This window comes from Taeniopygia guttata, chromosome 14 (genome assembly GCF_048771995.1).
Source record: "Taeniopygia guttata chromosome 14, bTaeGut7.mat, whole genome shotgun sequence".
NCBI classification, from domain to species: Eukaryota; Metazoa; Chordata; class Aves; order Passeriformes; family Estrildidae; genus Taeniopygia; species Taeniopygia guttata.
Window position 1 is genome coordinate 14,971,004 of NC_133039.1, and position 19,274 is coordinate 14,990,277.

The 19,274-nt window shown below is 50.5% G+C and overlaps 1 protein-coding gene across 2 annotated transcripts in view; it reads left to right on the plus strand.

Annotated features, from left to right (window-relative positions):
• Positions 1–19,225, plus strand: part of SEC14L5 (SEC14 like lipid binding 5) — a 39,280-nt gene extending 20,055 nt beyond the window's left edge. For both annotated transcript variants that reach the window (XM_004175009.6, XM_030284586.4), the window contains exons 6-17: positions 2,126–2,254; positions 2,866–3,073; positions 4,641–4,753; positions 9,206–9,395; positions 9,685–9,773; positions 10,170–10,240; positions 10,879–11,050; positions 11,697–11,831; positions 12,192–12,329; positions 13,050–13,295; positions 14,185–14,363; positions 15,308–19,225. In XM_004175009.6, the coding sequence (XP_004175057.3) occupies positions 2,126–2,254; positions 2,866–3,073; positions 4,641–4,753; positions 9,206–9,395; positions 9,685–9,773; positions 10,170–10,240; positions 10,879–11,050; positions 11,697–11,831; positions 12,192–12,329; positions 13,050–13,295; positions 14,185–14,363; positions 15,308–15,413 (1,776 nt within the window). In that variant the 3' untranslated portion in view covers positions 15,414–19,225. The remainder of the gene's footprint in view (positions 1–2,125; positions 2,255–2,865; positions 3,074–4,640; positions 4,754–9,205; positions 9,396–9,684; positions 9,774–10,169; positions 10,241–10,878; positions 11,051–11,696; positions 11,832–12,191; positions 12,330–13,049; positions 13,296–14,184; positions 14,364–15,307) is intronic.
• The last annotated feature ends 49 nt before the right edge of the window (positions 19,226–19,274 follow it).

Here is a 19,274-nt window from a genome sequence, read left to right on the forward strand (position 1 = left end):
GGCTGTGCTGGGAGGGGGGAGCTGTGCACTCACACAGGGGGAAGGTGCCTGAATGGGTTTGAGCAGCCCTGCAACGCTGGGCTGGGATCAGAGGCTGGGGCTGGAAAGGCTGGTGGGTCCTGGGTGTGGGATTGTTCCAGTGCTATGGATGAAGGGCCTGGAAAGACAAGGCCAGGAGGAATGGCTTCCCACAGACAAATAGGACATTGGGAAGGAATTCTTCCTTGTGAGGGTGGGGAGGCCCTGGCACAGAGTGCCCAGAGCAGCTGTGGCTGCCCCTGGATCCCTGGAAATGTCCAAAGTCAGGTTGGACAGGACTTGGAGCAGCCTGGGACAGTGGAAAGTGTCCCTGCCCATGGCAGGGTGTGGAACAAGAATGGCTTTAAGGTCTCAATGATCTTAAAGGTCTCTTCCAACCTTGTGATTCTGTGTGTGATTCTGTGTGTCCATCCAAACCATTCTGTGATTTCATAAGGCTTGAGAAACATCTTCAGGTTGATTGTTTGTTGATTCAGATTGATTCCCTGCTTGGAATGAAAGTGGAAAACAGAACTGCTGGTATTCCCTCAGTTTCTTTTTGATTGAAATTCAGGCTAACAAAAACATCTAGAGCTTGGACATGTCTATAAATCTGGAAATCTAGAATTAAACCCTTACTATTCATTATTATAAGGGTCTGAGTGAAGTCTGCCCATTTATTTTGCCCACAAATAAGTGAAAGTTTTAGCACCTTGTTTGTCATTATTTTCGTGCTCTAAAGATTTGGAGAAAGGACTTGGGCCTTATTTGTGGCCTGGGCTGCCTCCCTCTGTGGCTGTTTCTGTGCTGTTTCACTGTAATGGTGCTCTGAGGGCCCAGTCACCATGAAATAGCTCAGCTGTTTCTGGAGGCAGTCAGATCCTGCTTGCTGTTCCTTACACAAATGTCCAGCTCCTGTTACTTGCCTGCCCTTTTGGCAGCTGGACAGCAGCTCAGTTTCTTGGGAGTAAGGAGGCTGTGAGGAACTTAATGCAAGAGGAGGAGTGGAAAAGCTGGGAACATTTTGGATGGTGAGGGTGTTCCTGGGCCAGAGGTCCCTTGATGGCTGCATGAGGCTTCCTAAAAACTGCTTAAAACATCCTAAAAAATCCTGTAAATTAAACTTCCATCATCATCAAAAGCACTGACAGGTCTGAAATGCTCCCAGGTCAACTCTGAGATTGTTACACTCACTGATTTTGGCTGTGTCCTTAGGAAGGAAACGTCAGCATCTGGGCTTTGAGGGGAACAGGGTGGGAGCTGCTGGCTGCATCCTCAAGATGGTTCCCTGCTCTATTTTTACCAGTTCCCTTTTCCCTGCCAGAGTGCACCGGAAGCAGGTTTATTCTCATCTTTCCTTTTCTGCAGTGTTCTCTGAGGCAACTTGGAGAAATATGATCCTGCTCCTGCAGTTACTTAATATCTCTCCAGGGAATTTGTCTTTTATGGTGTCTTTGTGTGGGGGCTGGAGTTGTTTTTCTTTCGTGTCAGTTTGTGAACAGCAGCACCTGCAGAGAGAAGGCAGAGTCTTCTCAGGAAAGGGTTAAGTTTAAAAGAGGGAAGGATTCTGCCATATATAGAGCAACAGAGGGGAAACAGGGGAAAGGTGTGTGTTGAGCTGAAGAGTGGGGAAACCCTCTGCTCTGCCATGTCCCCAGTGTTTTGGGGAGAAGGCTAAGTCTCCCATCCAAAACTAAAAAAGAAACCTGGTTTGCATTTTTCTTCTTTGCAGGTGTAGGAGTTTTAATTGCATATTCCACAAGGCCATCCTTGTCTTTCCATAAAGAGACCTTGACATGATGGCTTGAAGTGGATAGTTCCGCTGCTATTTTTGTGCAGCTTTTACTACTAAAGTTCAGGTCTGCTGGGGCAGGGATGGGTTTAAATCTTGATTTCTTTGTGCATGTGAAGAATGTTGGGTTAGCAGAAGTCTGGATGTCCAGTTCACAAAGGGTTCTCACAGCAGGAATGAACCTGGGTGGTCACTCCAGGTCTGGCAGTGCCTCCTCTGCCCCTCTCTGTAGCTGTGGAGGTTGAACTGCCAGTGTGGTGCCAGGGGCCATGAGCCAACTGCCACCATCCGTCCTGTGTGTTCCCCTGGCTGCAGGTTCACCCTGAGAACGAGGAGTGGACTTGCTTTGAGCAGTCAGCCTCTCTGGACATCAAATCCTTTTTTGGCTTTGAAAGCACCGTGGAAAAAATTGCCATGAAGCAGTACACCTCCAACATCAAACGGGTAAGGTGGGCTTCCCTGGCTGCCTGAACACCCCAGGCCCTCTATTTGCCTTTCTGTAAACAGACCCAGTGTAATTTTGTGCTCTTGCTTACGGCTCTGAAATCCCTCAGGTGGGCAAAGGAAGGCAAAGCCAGTGTGCAAAGAGCACAGAACAGAACAGAGCTGGCTGGAATGTGGCTGTGCAGGGATGGAACAGGCTGTGCACTGGGTGCTGTGAGTGCAGGGCTGCTGGACACTGGGAACACTCTTCTTGTGCAGGAAGGGAAAGCTCTGGGTGAAAATCACCCCCTGTGTCTCCAGAGCTTGGGCTTGGGTCAGTGGCTTGGGGCTGTGGAGGAACAGGGCAGCTAATTCAGTTTGGGAGCAGGAGGATGGGGTAAAACTGCTAGAAAGGCAGCTGCATCCATAACTGGGATTTGCCTGGCCATTAGTGTAATTCATCATTTACAGGGGGCTTTGATCCTGGAGGTTTTTTGACAGGATCATGGGGATGGAAGGAGAGATTTCTCCTCTGTTTATCCTCAGCAGCATTCATCATCCGTCCCGAGGAAACTCCAGTGCCTTGTTGGCTCTGGAGGAGGTTTTCTGCTAATGAGAGTTTTCCCCTTCAGGGCAAGGAGGTGATTGAGCACTACCTGAAGGAGCTGATCTCCCAAGGGATCACGTTCATCCCTCGCTGGAGCCCTGCCGCGGCGAAGGAGGAGCGAGTCCCGGCCGGGCGGGATCCCGGTGCCATCCCGCCGGATCCCGGGGCTGCAGGCAGCAGCAGGGAGCCGGCTGCCAGCCCCTGCCCGCCCCCAGAGCCTGCCAGCCCTGACGGTAGGCACCGCAGCACTGACCAGGGAGCTTTTTGAATTTCTCTTGGCATCAGGTTTTTCATCTGGAGTGTGGGGGAGGAGGAGGAGGGAAAGCTATTTTCTTTTTTCAAGAAAAATAAACAATGGAACTTTTTTTTTTTTCCCTAAAACAAAAAAGCTATGCAGGCAGTATGTTTTGGAGCTTAGAAAAAAAAAATTAGGTTTGATCAGCCCTTTAAGGTCTTCAGTATGCTGAAATTAAATATTTTATCTGTTCCAAAATTAATATTCTTGGGGACAGGTTTGGAGGTTTTTGGCCCTGTATCAGACCAAGAAAAACTTGAGGAATGTCTCCTAATGCATTTTTCCCAAAAAATGCCCGAAACAAACTTTATCTTTCTGTGTGTTGGTCTGATGGTATTTTCTAGACTAAATAAAACACTTCTCTGGAGAAAAGAAATAGGAGGTTCCTTTGAATCCAGAGCTGTTGTAATAGAAACAGTTGTCATTCCACTTGTTTTGCTGAGTGTAACTAGGCAAAAAACCTGGAATTTGGAAATATCAGTAGTTCTGCTCTCACCTGACATTCTCTGGGGGCTTTTCTGGAAAACATATGGGAATCCACGGAGAAGCTGATTAGGAGAAATGTTTGAGATTAATGTTGACCTCAGAGTGGCAGGTCCCAGCTAGTAGAAGAGGAAGAAGAACCCTTGTTTTACTGCCCATATTCCTGTTCAGGACAGGATTAACTTCCCTGGGCCTGCTCCTCACCTTGCTAGCTCTGGGGGTTCCATGGGATGTCTCACTTCCAAATGCAATTTCTTTGTTATCCTGTGGATGTCCAGGCCTCCTTCTGTAGGTGATGGCATCTACTGAGAGCTGTGTGCCTGACAAAGAGCCAGCTCTGTCCCCAGCCTTGCTCCCTGTGTCTTCCACCCCAGCTGCTGCCTGGGCTGCTCGTCCCAGCTACCCTGTTGTGCTGGCTAGCAGCTGCCAGCCCTGGGTGACACATCCCTCTGTCCCTCGGTGCTGGCAGTCACCAGCCCCTTGTCCTTTGTCTCTGAGCTGGAGGAGCATTGAGCTGCTTGGTGTGCACAGGACTTTTCCTCCTGCCAAAATCCTCCCTGGCTGTCAGAAATGTGCTGTTGTTCTCCCTTAGTCTCTGGTGTCCCTGGGTAGAATAATGGCTTGGTTTTCCAGCAAGCCACTTGTCACTGCAGTTGTGCATGAGATTTAGGGCACGTGGAGATGGAAGTGCCCAAGTTTTGGAGTGGTTGGTGAGCTGAGTGCCAGAGCTCATGACAGATCTTTTAAAGCTCCTCCTGGAGCAATTCAGGGCTGAATGGAGTATCAGAGACAGGGGGAATGATCCAGCTGTGATACAGCATGTGCTGCCTGGGGCCTCATGCCCCAGTCACCAGAATAGTGTCCCTCCATCCCTGCCTCCCTTCCCTTCCTCCCTCAGGCCGCTGGGATGAGGCTTCTGAGCAAATCCCATGTAAATCATAGGCAACCCAATGTGTAGAAACACCTGGTGCCCTCCCTGCTGGCTGTGCCAGTCTGCTCTGAGTTGTTGTTTCTCCCTGCAGCGGACAAACTGGACGCGGATTACATCGAGCGCTACCTGGGCCATCTCACCCCGATGCAGGAGAGCTGCCTGATCCGCCTGCGCCAGTGGCTCCAGGAGACTCACAAGGGAAAGGTGGGTAGGGCAGGCACTGAGGGGCATCCGGGGGGATCCCCAGCTGGGATGGGGAGCCCTGGATGCACAAACACACTGGGCAATGCGAGGCTGGAGTGTGACACCACAGGAAGGGACCTGGGGGTCCTGGTCGATGCTGAGCTGAGCACGAGTCGGCCCTGGCAGCCCAAAGGGTCACCGTGCCCTGCAGGCACTGTCCTGCTCTGCTCTGTGCCAGAGCGACCTCACCTCTAATCCTGGACACCAGGATTATCAGAATATCAGATATTCTCAGATATCAGGACATCAGAAGGATCTAAAGATGTCAGAAAGTGTCCCAAGGAGGAACATGAGGGTGGAGGAGGGTCTCAGGGGGAAGCCATAGGAAGAGCAGCTGAGGGCACTTGGTCTGTTCAGCTGGAGGAGATGGAGCACAGAGCTCACTGGGGCTGCAGCTCCTCCCGAGGGACAGCTCCAGTCTCTGCTTTGTGACAGGGACAGGAATGGCTGGAGCTGTGCCAGGACAGGTTAGGTTGGCTGTCAGGAAAGGTTCTTCCCCCAGAGGGTGCTGGGCACTGCCCAAGCTCCCCAGGGAATGGGCACAGCCCCGAGGCTGCCAGAGCTCCAGGAGTGTTTGGACAATGCTCTCAGGCACAGGGTGGGATTGTTGGGGGTCTGTGCAGGGTCAGGAGTTGGACTGGATGATCCTTGAATCCCTTTCTGCTCAAGGTAATTCCATGGTTCTCTGATTTTTCCCTGAGAAGTGGCACGGGCAGTGAAGTACAGGCATGTCTCTGCTCTGCTGGAATCTCCAGAAGCTACCTGGGCTCCTTTTGGTTAAAGGAAAGTCTCTCTCAGACCAGCAGGGTAACTGATATGTGATTGGGAAAAGAAAGGGTCTAGAGCAGCTTGAATGCCTCGAAAGGGGTTTTTCTCCAGATTTCCTGATGGAGGGGGATTAGGAGGGAAGGAAAGAAGGACCGAGCATAGCACCAGAGAGAGCAGTTGGGTGGGCTGAGCAGATAAAGGGTTCTTAGGAAGAGGAGCAAGTGATTTTACTTGGAAGCAGAGAAGAGCTGGATGAAGTTTCAACAGTAAAAGCTTCCTGGCTTAGGAGGAATCAGCTCAGTCAGGATAGGTTAGGTGAGATGCTCTGCATTCCCGGGTTTGGGAAGATTTTCATTCTTTTTTCTTTACCTGGCCTTTCCAAGAGACACTGCTGCTTACAAGGAGCTTTGCCAGTCCTGCATGCTGTGCTGTATGTCTCAGAGCTGAGCATGTCTCATCTGAGTCTGAACATGATTTAGAATGCTGTTTCTTCTTGGAAAAGCGAATGTGAATCACCTCTGTAGAAATAAAATGTAACAAAGATTTAGTGCTATTGTTCTGCTGCTGTTGAACTGAAGTTCCCTTGTGTGTGAGCAGACACGTGAGTTTTGTTGGTACCCAGGAATGTGGATGGAGAAACAGCTCCCAGCAAACCTCAGTCTGAAGAGAGCAGGAGGTGTTGGGGCAGTGTGAGAGGCTCCCAGCAGCTGATAAGCTCCAGACACCAACAGTGCTGTTGAATTGTAGGAGCTGATAGATTCCCACCCCAAACATCTGCCAGAGCTGGCCAAGGCCATCGGTGTACAGTGGCATCAACAGCAGGCTGGATAACTTGGACCAGAAGAGTGGGGGCTGCTGGGGGCCGGTAGAGACTACAGGAATATATGTAATATATAATATATTGCATATATGCACACACCTGATGTAGCAAAGGGCCCCTTGAAGGGCTGTGGCACCTCCCTGGCAGCTGCTCTTGTGTCACTGTGATGCTCTGCCCCTGAGGAAGGAGCTGGGGCTGGGCTCCAGCCAGCCAGGGGTGGTGAGTGAGCTGTGTGAGCAGGAGCAGCTTCACCAAGAAAAGGGGCTCTGCTGGAATCTGCTTTTGATCTGTGTCTGCCTGTGATCCAGCCTCCAGTCAGATGGGAGGCACTGGACAGGCAGGGATCAGTCCCCAGGTGTGACTGTGCTCTGAGAGGGGACAGGAAGCTTTTCCTGGAGACCTGAACAGTGAAGTGGTGTGGGCTCCACTGGGGTAGGAGATATCTCACCTAGTGGCTCCTGGATGGGAGGACATCCCAGAGAGAGGGAGGCCTTGTCCCTGGTGTGAGCTGCAAGGATCCTGCTTTCAGCTGGAACAGGCACCACCAAACCTTTTTTTAGGCTGAAAAACATCAACCCGCAGGTTGGTTTCCCCCATCCATGTCAGAGGCTGGGGAATCAAGCTGGAGAAGGAGAAAGTGAGAGCACATAAGCAGAATATGGAACAGCTGCCCCTTGGGTGCTTGGAGCTGGGCAGGGAGTGGCAGCCCTTGTCCCCTGTGCTGTGCTGGGAGCAGCTGAGTCCTGAGCTCAGGGGACAGTGGAGCTGCCTCAGGACTGTGGGTGGCCTTGCTGTCCCCAGGGGGATGTGGGCACACAGGTAGGGAGGTGCTGACTACTGAAACTTCAAATTGAACCCCCTGACTGCTCAGCTGCCTCTCCTGATTCCCTGACAGCGCAGACTAAAATCAGGAGCTTATCCTGCAAGGCTGGGATTGTCCCTGGAGAGGCTCTTACCTTGCTGTGACAATCTGTTCTTTTAATTCAGAGCATAGATGGCCTTATTCCTCTGTCAGAAATTATCAAAAAATAGATCTCCTGTTTCTTGGAAAATGGCCCTTCTTATTTTTGTCCTCTGTCCTATTTCACTATCCCTTCCTTATTCCTTCCAAAGCAGACATTTACCTTTACAGTCAGATATGTTGTTGCTTAAAAAATCTGAAGAGTTGAAGGAGCTATAAATGGTGTTAAATTTGCAGCAACTTAAAGCTCTGTTCAAGGCTTTGCACCATGCAGGAGAGTGCAGCAGTTTTACCAGGGAATACAAAAGCAGGCTGAAATTAAACCTTTGTTTACTTGCATGTGGGAGTTACTGCTTTGGTTGGACAAGGATAAAAGACTAATTCTGCTGTGAAATAAGTCTTCTTGGAGCTTCCTGCCTTTGGTCCAAACAGAAGTGCTGGATTTGATTCTTGCCTGGAGCTGTGCACAGGGGAGGTTTGAAACAGGGAAAGTATCAAACCTTCCACCAGCCATCCCCTCTCGTGCAGAGATCCAGGAGCTGTTGTGGGTGTCTGGGCTGGGTCTGATGAGTGACAGCTGCCTCTGAGCAGCAGGAACGCAAACCTGAATTATCTGATCAACACTCTGCTGGCTTTAAACTTGTTGTCATACTGAATTACTCTTAGTACTCCTGAGATCATCTTTGGGAAAGCTGCCCTCTCCTTCCCAGGACACACAGATGCAGTGTTAGAACCAGTGTTAATCTCCCCCCATTCCTTAAGGTGCTTTAGGATTGGTTTAGGCTGCCTGAACTCTGCCCCTTCTTTGGGTGAGTCAATTGTTCCCTCTCTTGCTTGTGCATCCAAGATTGCTCCCTCCTGACACAGCTGCCAGCCTTGCTTTCTTGCTGGGAGTGCTTGGGTTGTGCTAGCACAGTATGGATACTCTGGAAGGGATGATCCCCGCTCCACAGAGCTGGAATTTTTTATGCAAACTTGTAGAGAATGAGGCCAAGCACTTTTGGAGAAGTTGGAGTGAGGGACTGGGAATCCAGCAGCACATGCAGCTTTAATCCAGTTGGATTTGCAGCTGACAGGCTCTTAGGCAGATTTGGCACTTCTGTGGAATCCATCAGGTTTGTTGTTAATTCCTGCTGCTTGGCACTCCTGCCAAACTTTCTTTGATTCTCCAGCTAAAGAGAGCATGGCAGGTCTGGAAGGAGGCTGGAATAAGCCATTCTGCAGACTTGCTTTGGAAAGCTTCTGTGCCTGTGATGTTAGGATTAGTGCTGGGGTGGGTGATTGGGAGAGGGCGTGTTGTGGTTTAGGTTGATTTGGATCAAGAGTTATTGTGGTGTTATGGGGCAGGGAAGTCTTTGGAAGCACTCAGCAGCTTTCCTGTTCAAACATCAGCAGCACAAGAGCTGGAATTGGTACTGGTGGCATCATTCAGACTGCACAGATGTGATTCCCCTCCAGTGCCTGGTGTGGTCAGTGTGTTACCTGTGGCTGTTTGTTACCTCTTGCCATCTTGGGCTGATTTGCCCTGGGCAGGTGAACTTGCAGCTTCCTGACTTTCATGTAGTATTTTGGAGGTCCTTGTGGATAACCAGCCAAGGGAAACATCAGCCAGCCTGGGGTTTGCTGGGACTCCTGGGAACTGCTCTGGGGAAGGGCTTCCCACAGTCAGTGAGCTGGTCCTGCTTTTGTGCTCCTGGCACCCTCTGCTGCTTCCAGCTGGGTTAGCTACGGAGAGAGGGAGGCGGAAGTTTAATGTTTGCTGTCTTTGTTTTAAGAGATTAAAAACTAGTGTCAACTGTGCAGCCTCCTCTGCAGGCCAAATGGAACATTCCAGTGCTGATCCTGGGGCTTTCTCTCCTGGCAGATCCCCAAGGATGAGCACATCCTGCGGTTCCTGCGCGCCCGCGATTTCAACATCGACAAAGCGCGGGAGATGCTGTGCCAGTCGCTGGCCTGGCGCAAGCAGTACCAGGTGGATTTCATCCTGCAGTCCTGGAGACCCCCAGCCCTGCTGCAGGAGTACTACACTGGCGGGTGGCACTACCAGGACAAAGGTGAGGAGCTGGTCCTGGCACCTCGCCCATGGCCTGGGGTGTTGAGGAAAGCTGTATTGACGTTTTTAAAGTTAGCAAAGCAGTTCAGTGCCTGCGAGTGCCACTCTGCTTCCCTCTCATTGTATTTCCTCTGCACAGATCAGTCAGTGCCAAGCACTTTCTCTGAACAGGTTCCTTTTGGCAGTGGTTTTTATCCTTTTCAAAAATTTTGTGTGGCTTTTAAAAAAGGTATGGGAGTGATAGCCTGGGAGACTAAAGTGCTGCCCTCTCTAACCCCTTTGTTTTGAAGATGGGCGGCCGCTCTACATCCTCCGCCTCGGCCAGATGGACACCAAGGGCTTGGTGAAGGCCCTGGGAGAGGAATCCCTGCTGCGACATGTGAGCTGTGCCTTTGTGTGTCACCTCTTCCCCTCAGGCTGTTGGGAAGTCTTGTCCTGGTGCATCAGGAATCCTGGAATGGTTTGGGTGGGAAGGGACCTTAAAGCTCATCTCACCCCACCCCTTGTCTCGGGCAGAGACACCTTCCACTGTCCCAGGCTGCTCCAAGCCCCGTCCAGCCTGGCCTTGCACACTGCCAGGGATCCAGGGGCAGCCCCAGCTGCTCTGGGCACCCTGTGCCAGGGCCTGCCCACCCTGCCAGGGAACAATTCCTTCCCAATATCCCATCTAACCCTGCCCTCTCCTTTCTGTATTTTTTAAAATAATATCTCTGGGCCATCCTGGTTACTCAGCCATTCTCAGGCTAATCCCTGTCTGTTCTGTCTTTGACTCCAGGTTCTGTCCATTAATGAGGAAGGACAGAAGAGATGTGAGGAAAACACCAACATCTTTGGCCGCCCCATCACGTCAGTATAAATTGGTTTATAATTGGTTTTCCTGGGTCCTTACAGACTCTCAGTGCCATGGTGAAGGATGCTGCTGTGGTTTGGGGTGATGTCCTTAGGGTTACAGTGCAGACAGCAATGTGTCTTATGGGCTGGGTGGGGACCACAGATATATATAAATTTATTTGTTGGACTTTAATTCAGACAAATCCTGCAGTTTCATTGGAAAGCAAGCATTGATCCTTCTTTACATAATTTTCATATCCCATCTCAAATTAATTTAATCTTTCTGTCTTGGTGATTTTAATCCACATCTTTCAAATTTTGGCTTTTTTTAATACAGGAGCCTGTCTACCAGATTCCACCTTCATTTAAAATGCATTTTTGCATTATTTTTAGCAATAGGCCTGCATGCCTTCACCTTCTTCCAGAGTGACAGCTGTTCCTGCCCTTGGGGCTGGGTGTCTGTGTTACCTGGAGCTCACCTGGATTCAGGTGTCTGCTGCCCAAGTGGAGATGTGCTTTTATTGGAACTGCTTGTGTCCCTTGGTGGCTTCCCCAGATCCTCCACAGGCTGTGGGGTTACTGTGGATGCTAAACAGAGCAGCCACCACACTCCACAGAGTTCTGACAGGTCTTTTTCTGCCTGTTTATTTTAGATCCTGGACGTGCCTGGTGGATTTGGAAGGGCTCAATATGAGGCATCTCTGGCGGCCTGGGGTGAAGGCCCTGCTCAGGATCATTGAGGTGGTGGAGGACAACTACCCTGAGACCCTGGGGAGGCTCCTGATCGTGAGAGCACCACGGGTCTTCCCTGTGCTCTGGACCCTGGTGGGTGAAACCTGGGCTCTGCAGGATCACTGGCACTTGTGCAGGTTCACAGACAGCTACATCAGCAGAGGCAGGGAGGGAGAATCTCCAGGCAGCTTATGGTGAGCTCCTGAAGAGCCACAGCAGAAGCAGCTCATGGGGTGCCTGTAGCTCCCTGGGTTCTGGTGACTGCCATCCACCAGGACAGGATGAGAAACCTGGATCAGAATTCCCCATTCCACCCAAACTTGGTGGGCTTTCATATAGATGGGAAAAGACAGACACCTTTTAACCTCATGCTGTAGGACATTGAAGGGTAATAAGTAGTAGTAATAAGCAGTAAATAATAAATCTAGTTCTGCCTGATGCCTGCTGACTGCTCTGGCAGTGTGAGAACGTGGTTGTTACATTTCTTGTGAGGTCTGTAGGTGAGGCAGTGACTGCAGACTTCCTTTACATGAAGCAGAAAGTGTTGTGAAATGGTGATGCAGAGAGAGAACATTTCAGTTTGTTACTCTCTCTTTGGGAAGTGCCTCAGAGCTGTGAAGCTCTGCACACTGCTGGGATTTTCCAGGGTAGAGCCCAAAGCATCATCATGAGATGGCTCAGACAGCGTCCCCAGCTGCCCTCAGTGACAGCCATGTCCTGTGTGCCCTTTGTCTTCCAGGTCAGTCCCTTTATCAATGAGAACACACGGCAGAAGTTCCTCATCTACAGTGGCAATAACTACCAGGGCTCAGGAGGGCTGGTGGACTATGTGGACAAGGATGTGATCCCAGACTTCCTAGGAGGAGACTGCATGGTGGGTTTTCATGGCTCGTGTACAGGAGCAATCTGGAACTGATTCCCTCTTCCTCACCACCGTGGCCTTCCACTGCCTTTTGGAAGGGGTTAAGCCTCTGTGCTGGCCAGCCTGCCCCTGCTGTGGGCACAGGGCAGGTAGTTCATTTGGGCCCAGAGGGCTGCCCCGTGCAGTGCTGGGCAGGGTCAGAGGGCAGCTCTCACAGGGAGCTCACATAAACCTCGGCAGTTCAGTGAGCTCAGAGCCACGGTGCAGTTCTGGCTCAGCTGAGGGGTCAGCCCGTGTCTGACAGCCAGCAAGAGTTCCTGCTTCACTGCTGGAACATCCTGAGCCTCCTGTTTGTCTGTCTGGCCATTGCAGTGCACCGTCTCAGAAGGAGGACTCGTCCCCAAGTCCCTGTACCAGACCGAGGACGAGCCGGAGAACTCGGATCACATCCGGCTGTGGACAGAAACCATCTACCACTCTGCCAGTGTCCTCAAAGGAGCCCCACACGAGGTACAGAGCACAGCTTGAGGTGCTGGGATGGCACAGTGACAGTGTCCCCTCTGCTGGGGCTGACTGGAGCAGCCAAGGGCTCCCAACACAGGCAGCAGCAGAGGGCTCAGCAGCAGCTGCTGTTCCTGCAAGGGAACAGCTGCAAGTGTGGGAGTGAAGAACAGCAGTTTGAGCAGCAGTGTCTCTTACCTCTGCTATGGCCTAATCTTCTGTAAGGTCCAGTCTCCTCCTCCTCCCTCTCTTCCTCCTCTTGGGAGAAATAAAGGGCACACAGTTTCTCTTCTGATAATTCAGCTCCCATTCCTAGCAGTGTAGCTGGGACAGTAGTGGGGGTGATAAAAGAAGATGTGTGCTTGATGAGAGTCACCAGGAAACAGGATGTCACAAAAAGGAGCAAATCAGTGTCAAATCAGTCTTCTGGCCTCTCTGATGGGGAGTCACTCTGATTTGGCTCTTTGTGCCTCAGTTCCACTGAGGTTTTCCTAGAACAAGTAACTCATTTACAAGCAACTCTGATATGGGGAGAAAAGGTAAAAACACCTGAGTGGGTGTACTGTGGCTGGGAGTGGGAATTGGTGTGTATCCCCCTCAGGAATCAAGACCATCAGCCAGCTGGAGGATTGTGGAGCCAAGGCTGTTTGCCCCAGAGTGGGTGGGCAAACACACTGCTGCCATTTGAGCACCTGACCCTGCAAGGGGCTTGTTCTGTTCCTTTCTTAGATACTTGTGGAGATCCTGGAAGGGGAATCTGTCATCACCTGGGACTTCGACATCCTGAAGGGAGATGTGGTGTTCAGCCTCTTCCACTCCAAACGAGCTCCTGAGCCAAGTCACAAAGAAGCCACATCACCAAGTCCCTCTGGTGCAGGGGACAATGTGCAGCTCATTGACAAGAGCTGGGTGCTGGGCGTGGATTACAGCCGGGTGGAATCTCCCCTGGTCTGCAGGGAAGGAGAGAGCATCCAGGTCAGAGGGGTTTGGTCCTGCCATGGCTTCAGAGTCCTGCAAGCTCCAGACTAATCAGGTGGCAGGGAGGGAATTGATGGTGTGGGAAATCAGGAGCTGCTAGAAAGGGGGGCTGTGGTCATTCCCAGCAGCAGCAGAGGAGGGATTCTGCCCCACTCAGGTGAGATCCCATCTACAGACCCCAGCCTCAGCCCTGGGGCCAACAGCAGCAGGACCTGGAGCTGCTGGAGAGAGTCCAGGGGAGCCCAGGGAGATCCCCAAGGGCTGGAGCCCCTCTGCTCTGGGCCAGGCTGGGAGAGCTGGGGGTGCTCACCTGTAGAAGAGAAGGCTTCAAGGAGATTTCAGAGCCCCTTCCAGGGCCTAAAGGGACTCCAGGACCACTGGAGAGGGACTGGGGACAAGGGATGGAGGGACAGGACACAGGGAATGGCTCCCACTGCCAGAGGGCAGGGACAGATGGGATATTGGGAAGGAATTGTGCCCTGGCAGGGTGGGCAGGCCCTGGCACAGGGTGCCCAGAGCAGCTGTGGCTGCCCCTGGATCCCTGGCAGTGCCCAAGGCCAGGATGGATGGGGCTTGGAGCAGCCTGGAACAGTGGAAGGGGTTGGAATGGGATGGGCTTTAAGGTCCATTCCCACCCAAACCATTCTGTGATCATTTTCTGGGTACCCTGTGAAAGTGGGAAATTCTTATTTAGAGTGAGTCATTGGAAAGAGACTCCAAGCTAAAATTCTTATGGAAATTAAGCTAAATAAGCTTTTTTTTTTTTTCCCTACTGGTACTACAGGGCTGTGTCTCAGGGAGGTGGGACAGGTGAATGACACCTGTGCTGGGTCATTCAGCCATTCCCCAGACACCCGTGGTCACCTGGTGTCCTCCCTCTCTGCAGGGGTCCCATGTCACACGCTGGCCTGGCTTTTACATCCTGCAGTGGAGGATGCACGGGCCCCTGCCCTGCTCCAGCTCCAGCCTCCCCCGCGTGGACGATGTCCTGGCCTCCCTGCAGGGCTCCAGCCACAAGTGCAAGCTCATCTACTACTACGAGGTGCTGGCCTCCAAGGACTTCAGGTGGGGCATTTACAAGAGGTTTACTACAAGTTGCACTGAGTGTGAGTTAAACACTTGGATATCAGAGACCCTCACAGGGGGTGTGTTTCACTGAGGAGGGGATGAACACAAAATTGGTGGCATTTTTGCAACCTGTCTCCTCTGGTGCTGTAGGTATTTAAAAGTTCCCTTTAATCTGTGTCCACCAGTGAAATTTGTGCTTTGGGTCTTGCTTGCAGCTGCCTGAAGAGCAGGAGATTTTTAACTCAAGAGGGTTTTTATCTTAGTTGGGAATACTTTGAGAAGCTGCTTTTGGAGTAATTTAAATATCAGCTGGGCTATTTCCCAGATGACTTTGCTTGGCACTTGAGAAGGATGAGCACTTCTGAACAGAGGTGAACAGCCAGCCTTGGCAGGGTGTGCCTGGCCCCCTCCCCATCTCCTGTTAATCTGAGCTCTCTGCAGGTCCTTGTCTTCTCCCTAGAGCTGGAGGAGGCATTGGGCAGAGCAGACTTGAAGGTGGTTGCTTGAGGTGTGACCTGGCCAGGTCCTGTGGGGTCAGAGGAGCAGAAATCCCTCACTCCAGTCATGCTCTTCCTTGGGGCTCTTCCTGAGCCCAGGCTGCTTTTGGCAGGAGGAGCTGGAGGTGCTGAGTCTGGAGTCCTTGGGTTCACAAGCATTTGGGGTGCTCTGGAGCTTTCCTTTCGCCTCAGGGACAGCTCCCAGAGGCTCCAGCTGTGTCCCTTTCCCCGGAACAATAGTCAGAGACAAGGAATAGCTGTAAATGGGAAAAAATGTCTCTGACTGATTAATTTTTCATCATGACACAGAGATTCTTAGAGAGCAAGTGGGAAATAGTGGGCCAAAAAGCACTTGTGCAAGTGTTAGAGAGGGGGAGCTGATCTGTGGGAGGAATCCCTTAATTGCTGCCTTCCTAACAGCACATCTGTTCTGTCCTGTCCCAGGGGATCCATGTCGAGCCTGGAATCTTGCAACAGTGGCTTTTCCCAGCTGAGTGGAGTCACCACATCTTCCAGCCAGTCCCAGAGCAGCTCCCACCTCTCCAGATAGCAGAGCCAAGGCTGCAGCACAGGGGCACCTGGGGCTGCTCCAGCCCCAAACCAAAGAGCTCCAGGGCTGAGCCGTGGGGCAGCCGCAGCCACTTGGACACAGAGAGGCCTCTGGGAGCTGCTTCAACCACAAAAACTGAAATTCCAAGGGCAGTTTTAGGAGTTTTGGGTCAGCTGCATGTTTCTCAGTAGCCTCCTTCAGCACCTGTGGATTTTGGGTGCCTGGGAGTTTGCAGGAATCCACTCCACTCCAAAGGGCTCTTCCCATCAGTTCTTTCCCCAGAGGAGGCTGATGTTGCCTTACCTGTTGGACCTTTAGATAATTCCTGGGTGGCAAAACTAAGGGAATGTCCTGGGTGCCCACAGGGTACTGGCTCCACACTGGACAGTCAAGTGGGCATTCCAGGGCAGGGCCTTGGAAGGAACTGCCAACACCTGGGTACAGGTAGGATAGTTCAGAAATCAAACCAAAAACCTCTTCTGGTCTGGCAGGATGCTCTGGGAAATGTGTTGCATTTTTTAAACCCTGCTGAGAAACAAAGTCAAAATGGTTTTTTTAGAAATTCCAGGCATTGACTCTGCCTGCAGTGAGTGGCATCTTTCAAACTATTGTTTCTTTTTACTCAGGTTTACAGCAATAATGAGTAGGTCTGTCCCATTCCCTAGTGGATGGGAACTGAATCCAGTCCTAAAGGGCTAAGAAAAGCAATATTTGATTTCCTGAAGGCACAAGATTTTCTGGCAGTATTACAGAACTTGCTTCTTTTAAACATGAGCTCACTTGAAACCATTCAGAGAGGCATGTATATATGTAAGCACTTACTGAAGCCTATTTATTCTATACTAGCTTATTTTAAATTAATTTTTAACTTATTATGTCAGAAATGACTATTTATTAAATACAGTCACCTTTTTTTAATGAGATGAACTTTGTTTTAGAAAGGAATAACTGATTGTTTTCAATCCCAAGTAATCTTTCTGCTTGGGTCCTGATTTTTATAATCACTGGATGTGCTTGCAAAAGGGCTGCAGTGGGGTAAGGGCTTGTGTCACCTTCCTTGCAAGGAAAGGTGAGAGTCCAGTGCTTTTTTAGACTGTTTTTTAGGATTAAGAAACAAGGATTGAGTTCAGGAGTTATCATGAAGATGCACTGTCTTCCTACACAGCAAAATGCCACATTTGTCCCTAATCTCTGATTGTTCCTATAGTCAGGTTGGGGAGCAAAGTTATCCATGTTCTTGTCCAGGTGAAAAAAACGAGAGCAGGGGTCAAATACTCACCAAGTTTTTATTCAAGAATCTGTGAAGTTGTTCCTTCCCACCCTCGTTTTTAATCACTGGATTTGAAGCACCAGGCTCTGCCAAAGGAGAAAAGAGCCAAAATATTTGGGACAATGGGAGACAAAGAACTTGATATGGTTTTGAGTTGTTTGGTGGGGTTTTTTAAGGATTGGAGCCAAGGGAATCACTCTGCACTTTGCATCTCTCCCTGTGAACAGGTAACTTGATTATGTAGAGCTCAGGGAAGTTCTGATTTCCAATTCTCAGTTGTTCCATAGACTTTAATGTTTCTCCCAGACAAGTGAAACTTCTGTCTCTGGCATTTCAGCATAACTGGAGTCTGATAAAGAGGGACAAATGTAAATGCAATTCATACCTTTCCTCTGGAAAGTCAGGAATTCTGGAAGCAAAGTCCATGCATGTATCCCTCATGGAAAATCCTTGACCCAGAATAAAATCTCATTCTAGAAATGGTTTCAGACTCCCAAAGCCCCAGAAGCAAACCCAGCCCTGTCTCCTGTGCTGTTTCAGGATTTTACCTTCCCTTCTTAGGTGGTTGCTCACATCCTACAGTGGCAACATTCCTGTTCCCTGGGTTTGCTCTGAGTAAGAATCTCTTTCTTTGCCCTGGATATTTTTTTTGTAATTTTATTTTGAAATATGGGATATGCTGGGTTTTTTTGCTCACCAGAAGTTTGACTTCTGTCAGTGAAGCACCTGGAACTTGGCCCCTAGCAGATCTCTGAAGGGTGAAGTCAAGGGCTGGTTCCACAGAGTGTTCCTGGCTCTGGGGATCTCCCAATCCCAGATTTTCCTCTTGTCCCTTGGCAGTACCACTCCTCTGCCTATCAGAGATCATGGCACAGGTCTGTGAAGCAGCTTGTGACCTCTCCTTGGCAAGGCTGCCTGGTTTATCCCACCCGATAATTTACTTGGAAACCAATTTAAATAATTCTTTTTTTTTTTCCTTTTTCTCCAGAATATTAGCAGGAGAAAGGGAGCAACAGCCTGGATGCTGTGCTTTCTAAACCTGACCTTGTGAACTGCAGATATCAGACAGAATTCTTCTGCATCACTTTTTCCTCCTTCAAACAACATCATTGTGCTTTAGAAAATAAACTCAAGAGTTTTCTTCACGGTGAGCTGAGGCTGGGAGGGGTTCTGGATCCTCAGAAATTTCCTAAGCCAGAAGCTGAGGAAATGGGCTCACTTTGGGTGATGCAGCAAAGCCCTCCCTGCTCTGCCCCCAGCAGCGAGGCCGCTGAGCTCGGGCTGTGTGCAGGGAAGGAGCTGCTAATTAAAAACTGGCTCCCAGTCCATCGGGGCTCTCCCTGTTTCAGATATTCCTTATGCAAACACAACACCTACCTCAGAGCTGGTGCCATCCTGTGGTGGTGGGGAGTGCAGGACAGTGTGCAAGGTGCCAAGGGCTGTGCCAGGGGTCCCAGTTAAATACAGCCAGATGTGACACCTCCATTGCCAGTGAGTTCTCCAGCTCTGCCCCATTCCCTGGGCTCTGCCCAGGGCTGGGAAGGGCAAACAGAGGGAGGATGGATGTTGGATGGCCTCGGCTGTCGTTCAGGGCACAGTCCTGAGCCACGTTTTGCTGCTCTCCGATGTGAAAAGGAGGAGGAGGATGAGGAGGGCTGAGCCCCCGGGGCACCAGGGACGGCTCCAGCCCCGCTGTGTCACCGCTGCCTCTGGGGGCTTTCACAGGAAGGCACCGCAGCAGCTCCATCCTTCCTCAGCGTCTGCACTCACTGCTGGAAACAGAATTCCCGCCGGTGACCAGGCTGGGGAATCACGAGTGACTGAGATGCAGCTGTGCTCCTCTGCTCAGCCACTTCGGTTCTGTCTGTTCCCTTTCAGGAACTGTGAATAACAGTTTGTCATCCCAATTTGCTTTGTCGGCAGAAGAGTTTGAAATGCCACAATCTACTCACAATTCCCAGTAGGAAGTAGTGAGCCCAGCTGTCCACACTGGGCTGGGAAGCTGCTGGGGCTGAGGCCAACCCTGCTCCAGGCAGGGAATCCCTATTTCAATAGGCATTTTATGAGCTCACACTGCTTTAATGTCCCAAATGTTTGTACTGTGAGCAATTAATGCAAGGAACAGCTATTAGAGATTCACTTGACAGTGGCTGTCAAAGATTCCTGCATGCAATTAGCTTTAATATTCCTCCAACACCTTTGTGATGCTCCTTGCATCTGATTATTCCTCTCTTGGAAGGTGAAATTGGAGTCAAGTCACGTTTGCTGGCTTTTAGTGGCACCAACACCCACTTCCAAGATTTCAGTTACACCTAAGTTAAATGGGCATTAATTTTTTTAGTAGCACTTACTTTCTTTCCTTTGCAGCTGGCTTTGGTTTTATACATTGAAATCCTCATTTTTCTCAGCCAAAACCCTCTAACTTCCCGTAAGAGCCCACTGCAGGGCACTGAAATAACAGATGTCCTCCTGTGCTGGTGTCTGTGGGTCCTGGCAGAGCTGTACTTTTGGGTATGTGGGAAATAAAACATCTCTGAGAACATGTGGAATTGTTTGATTCAGCTGTTGAAATTGCAGGGCAGTGAAAATTC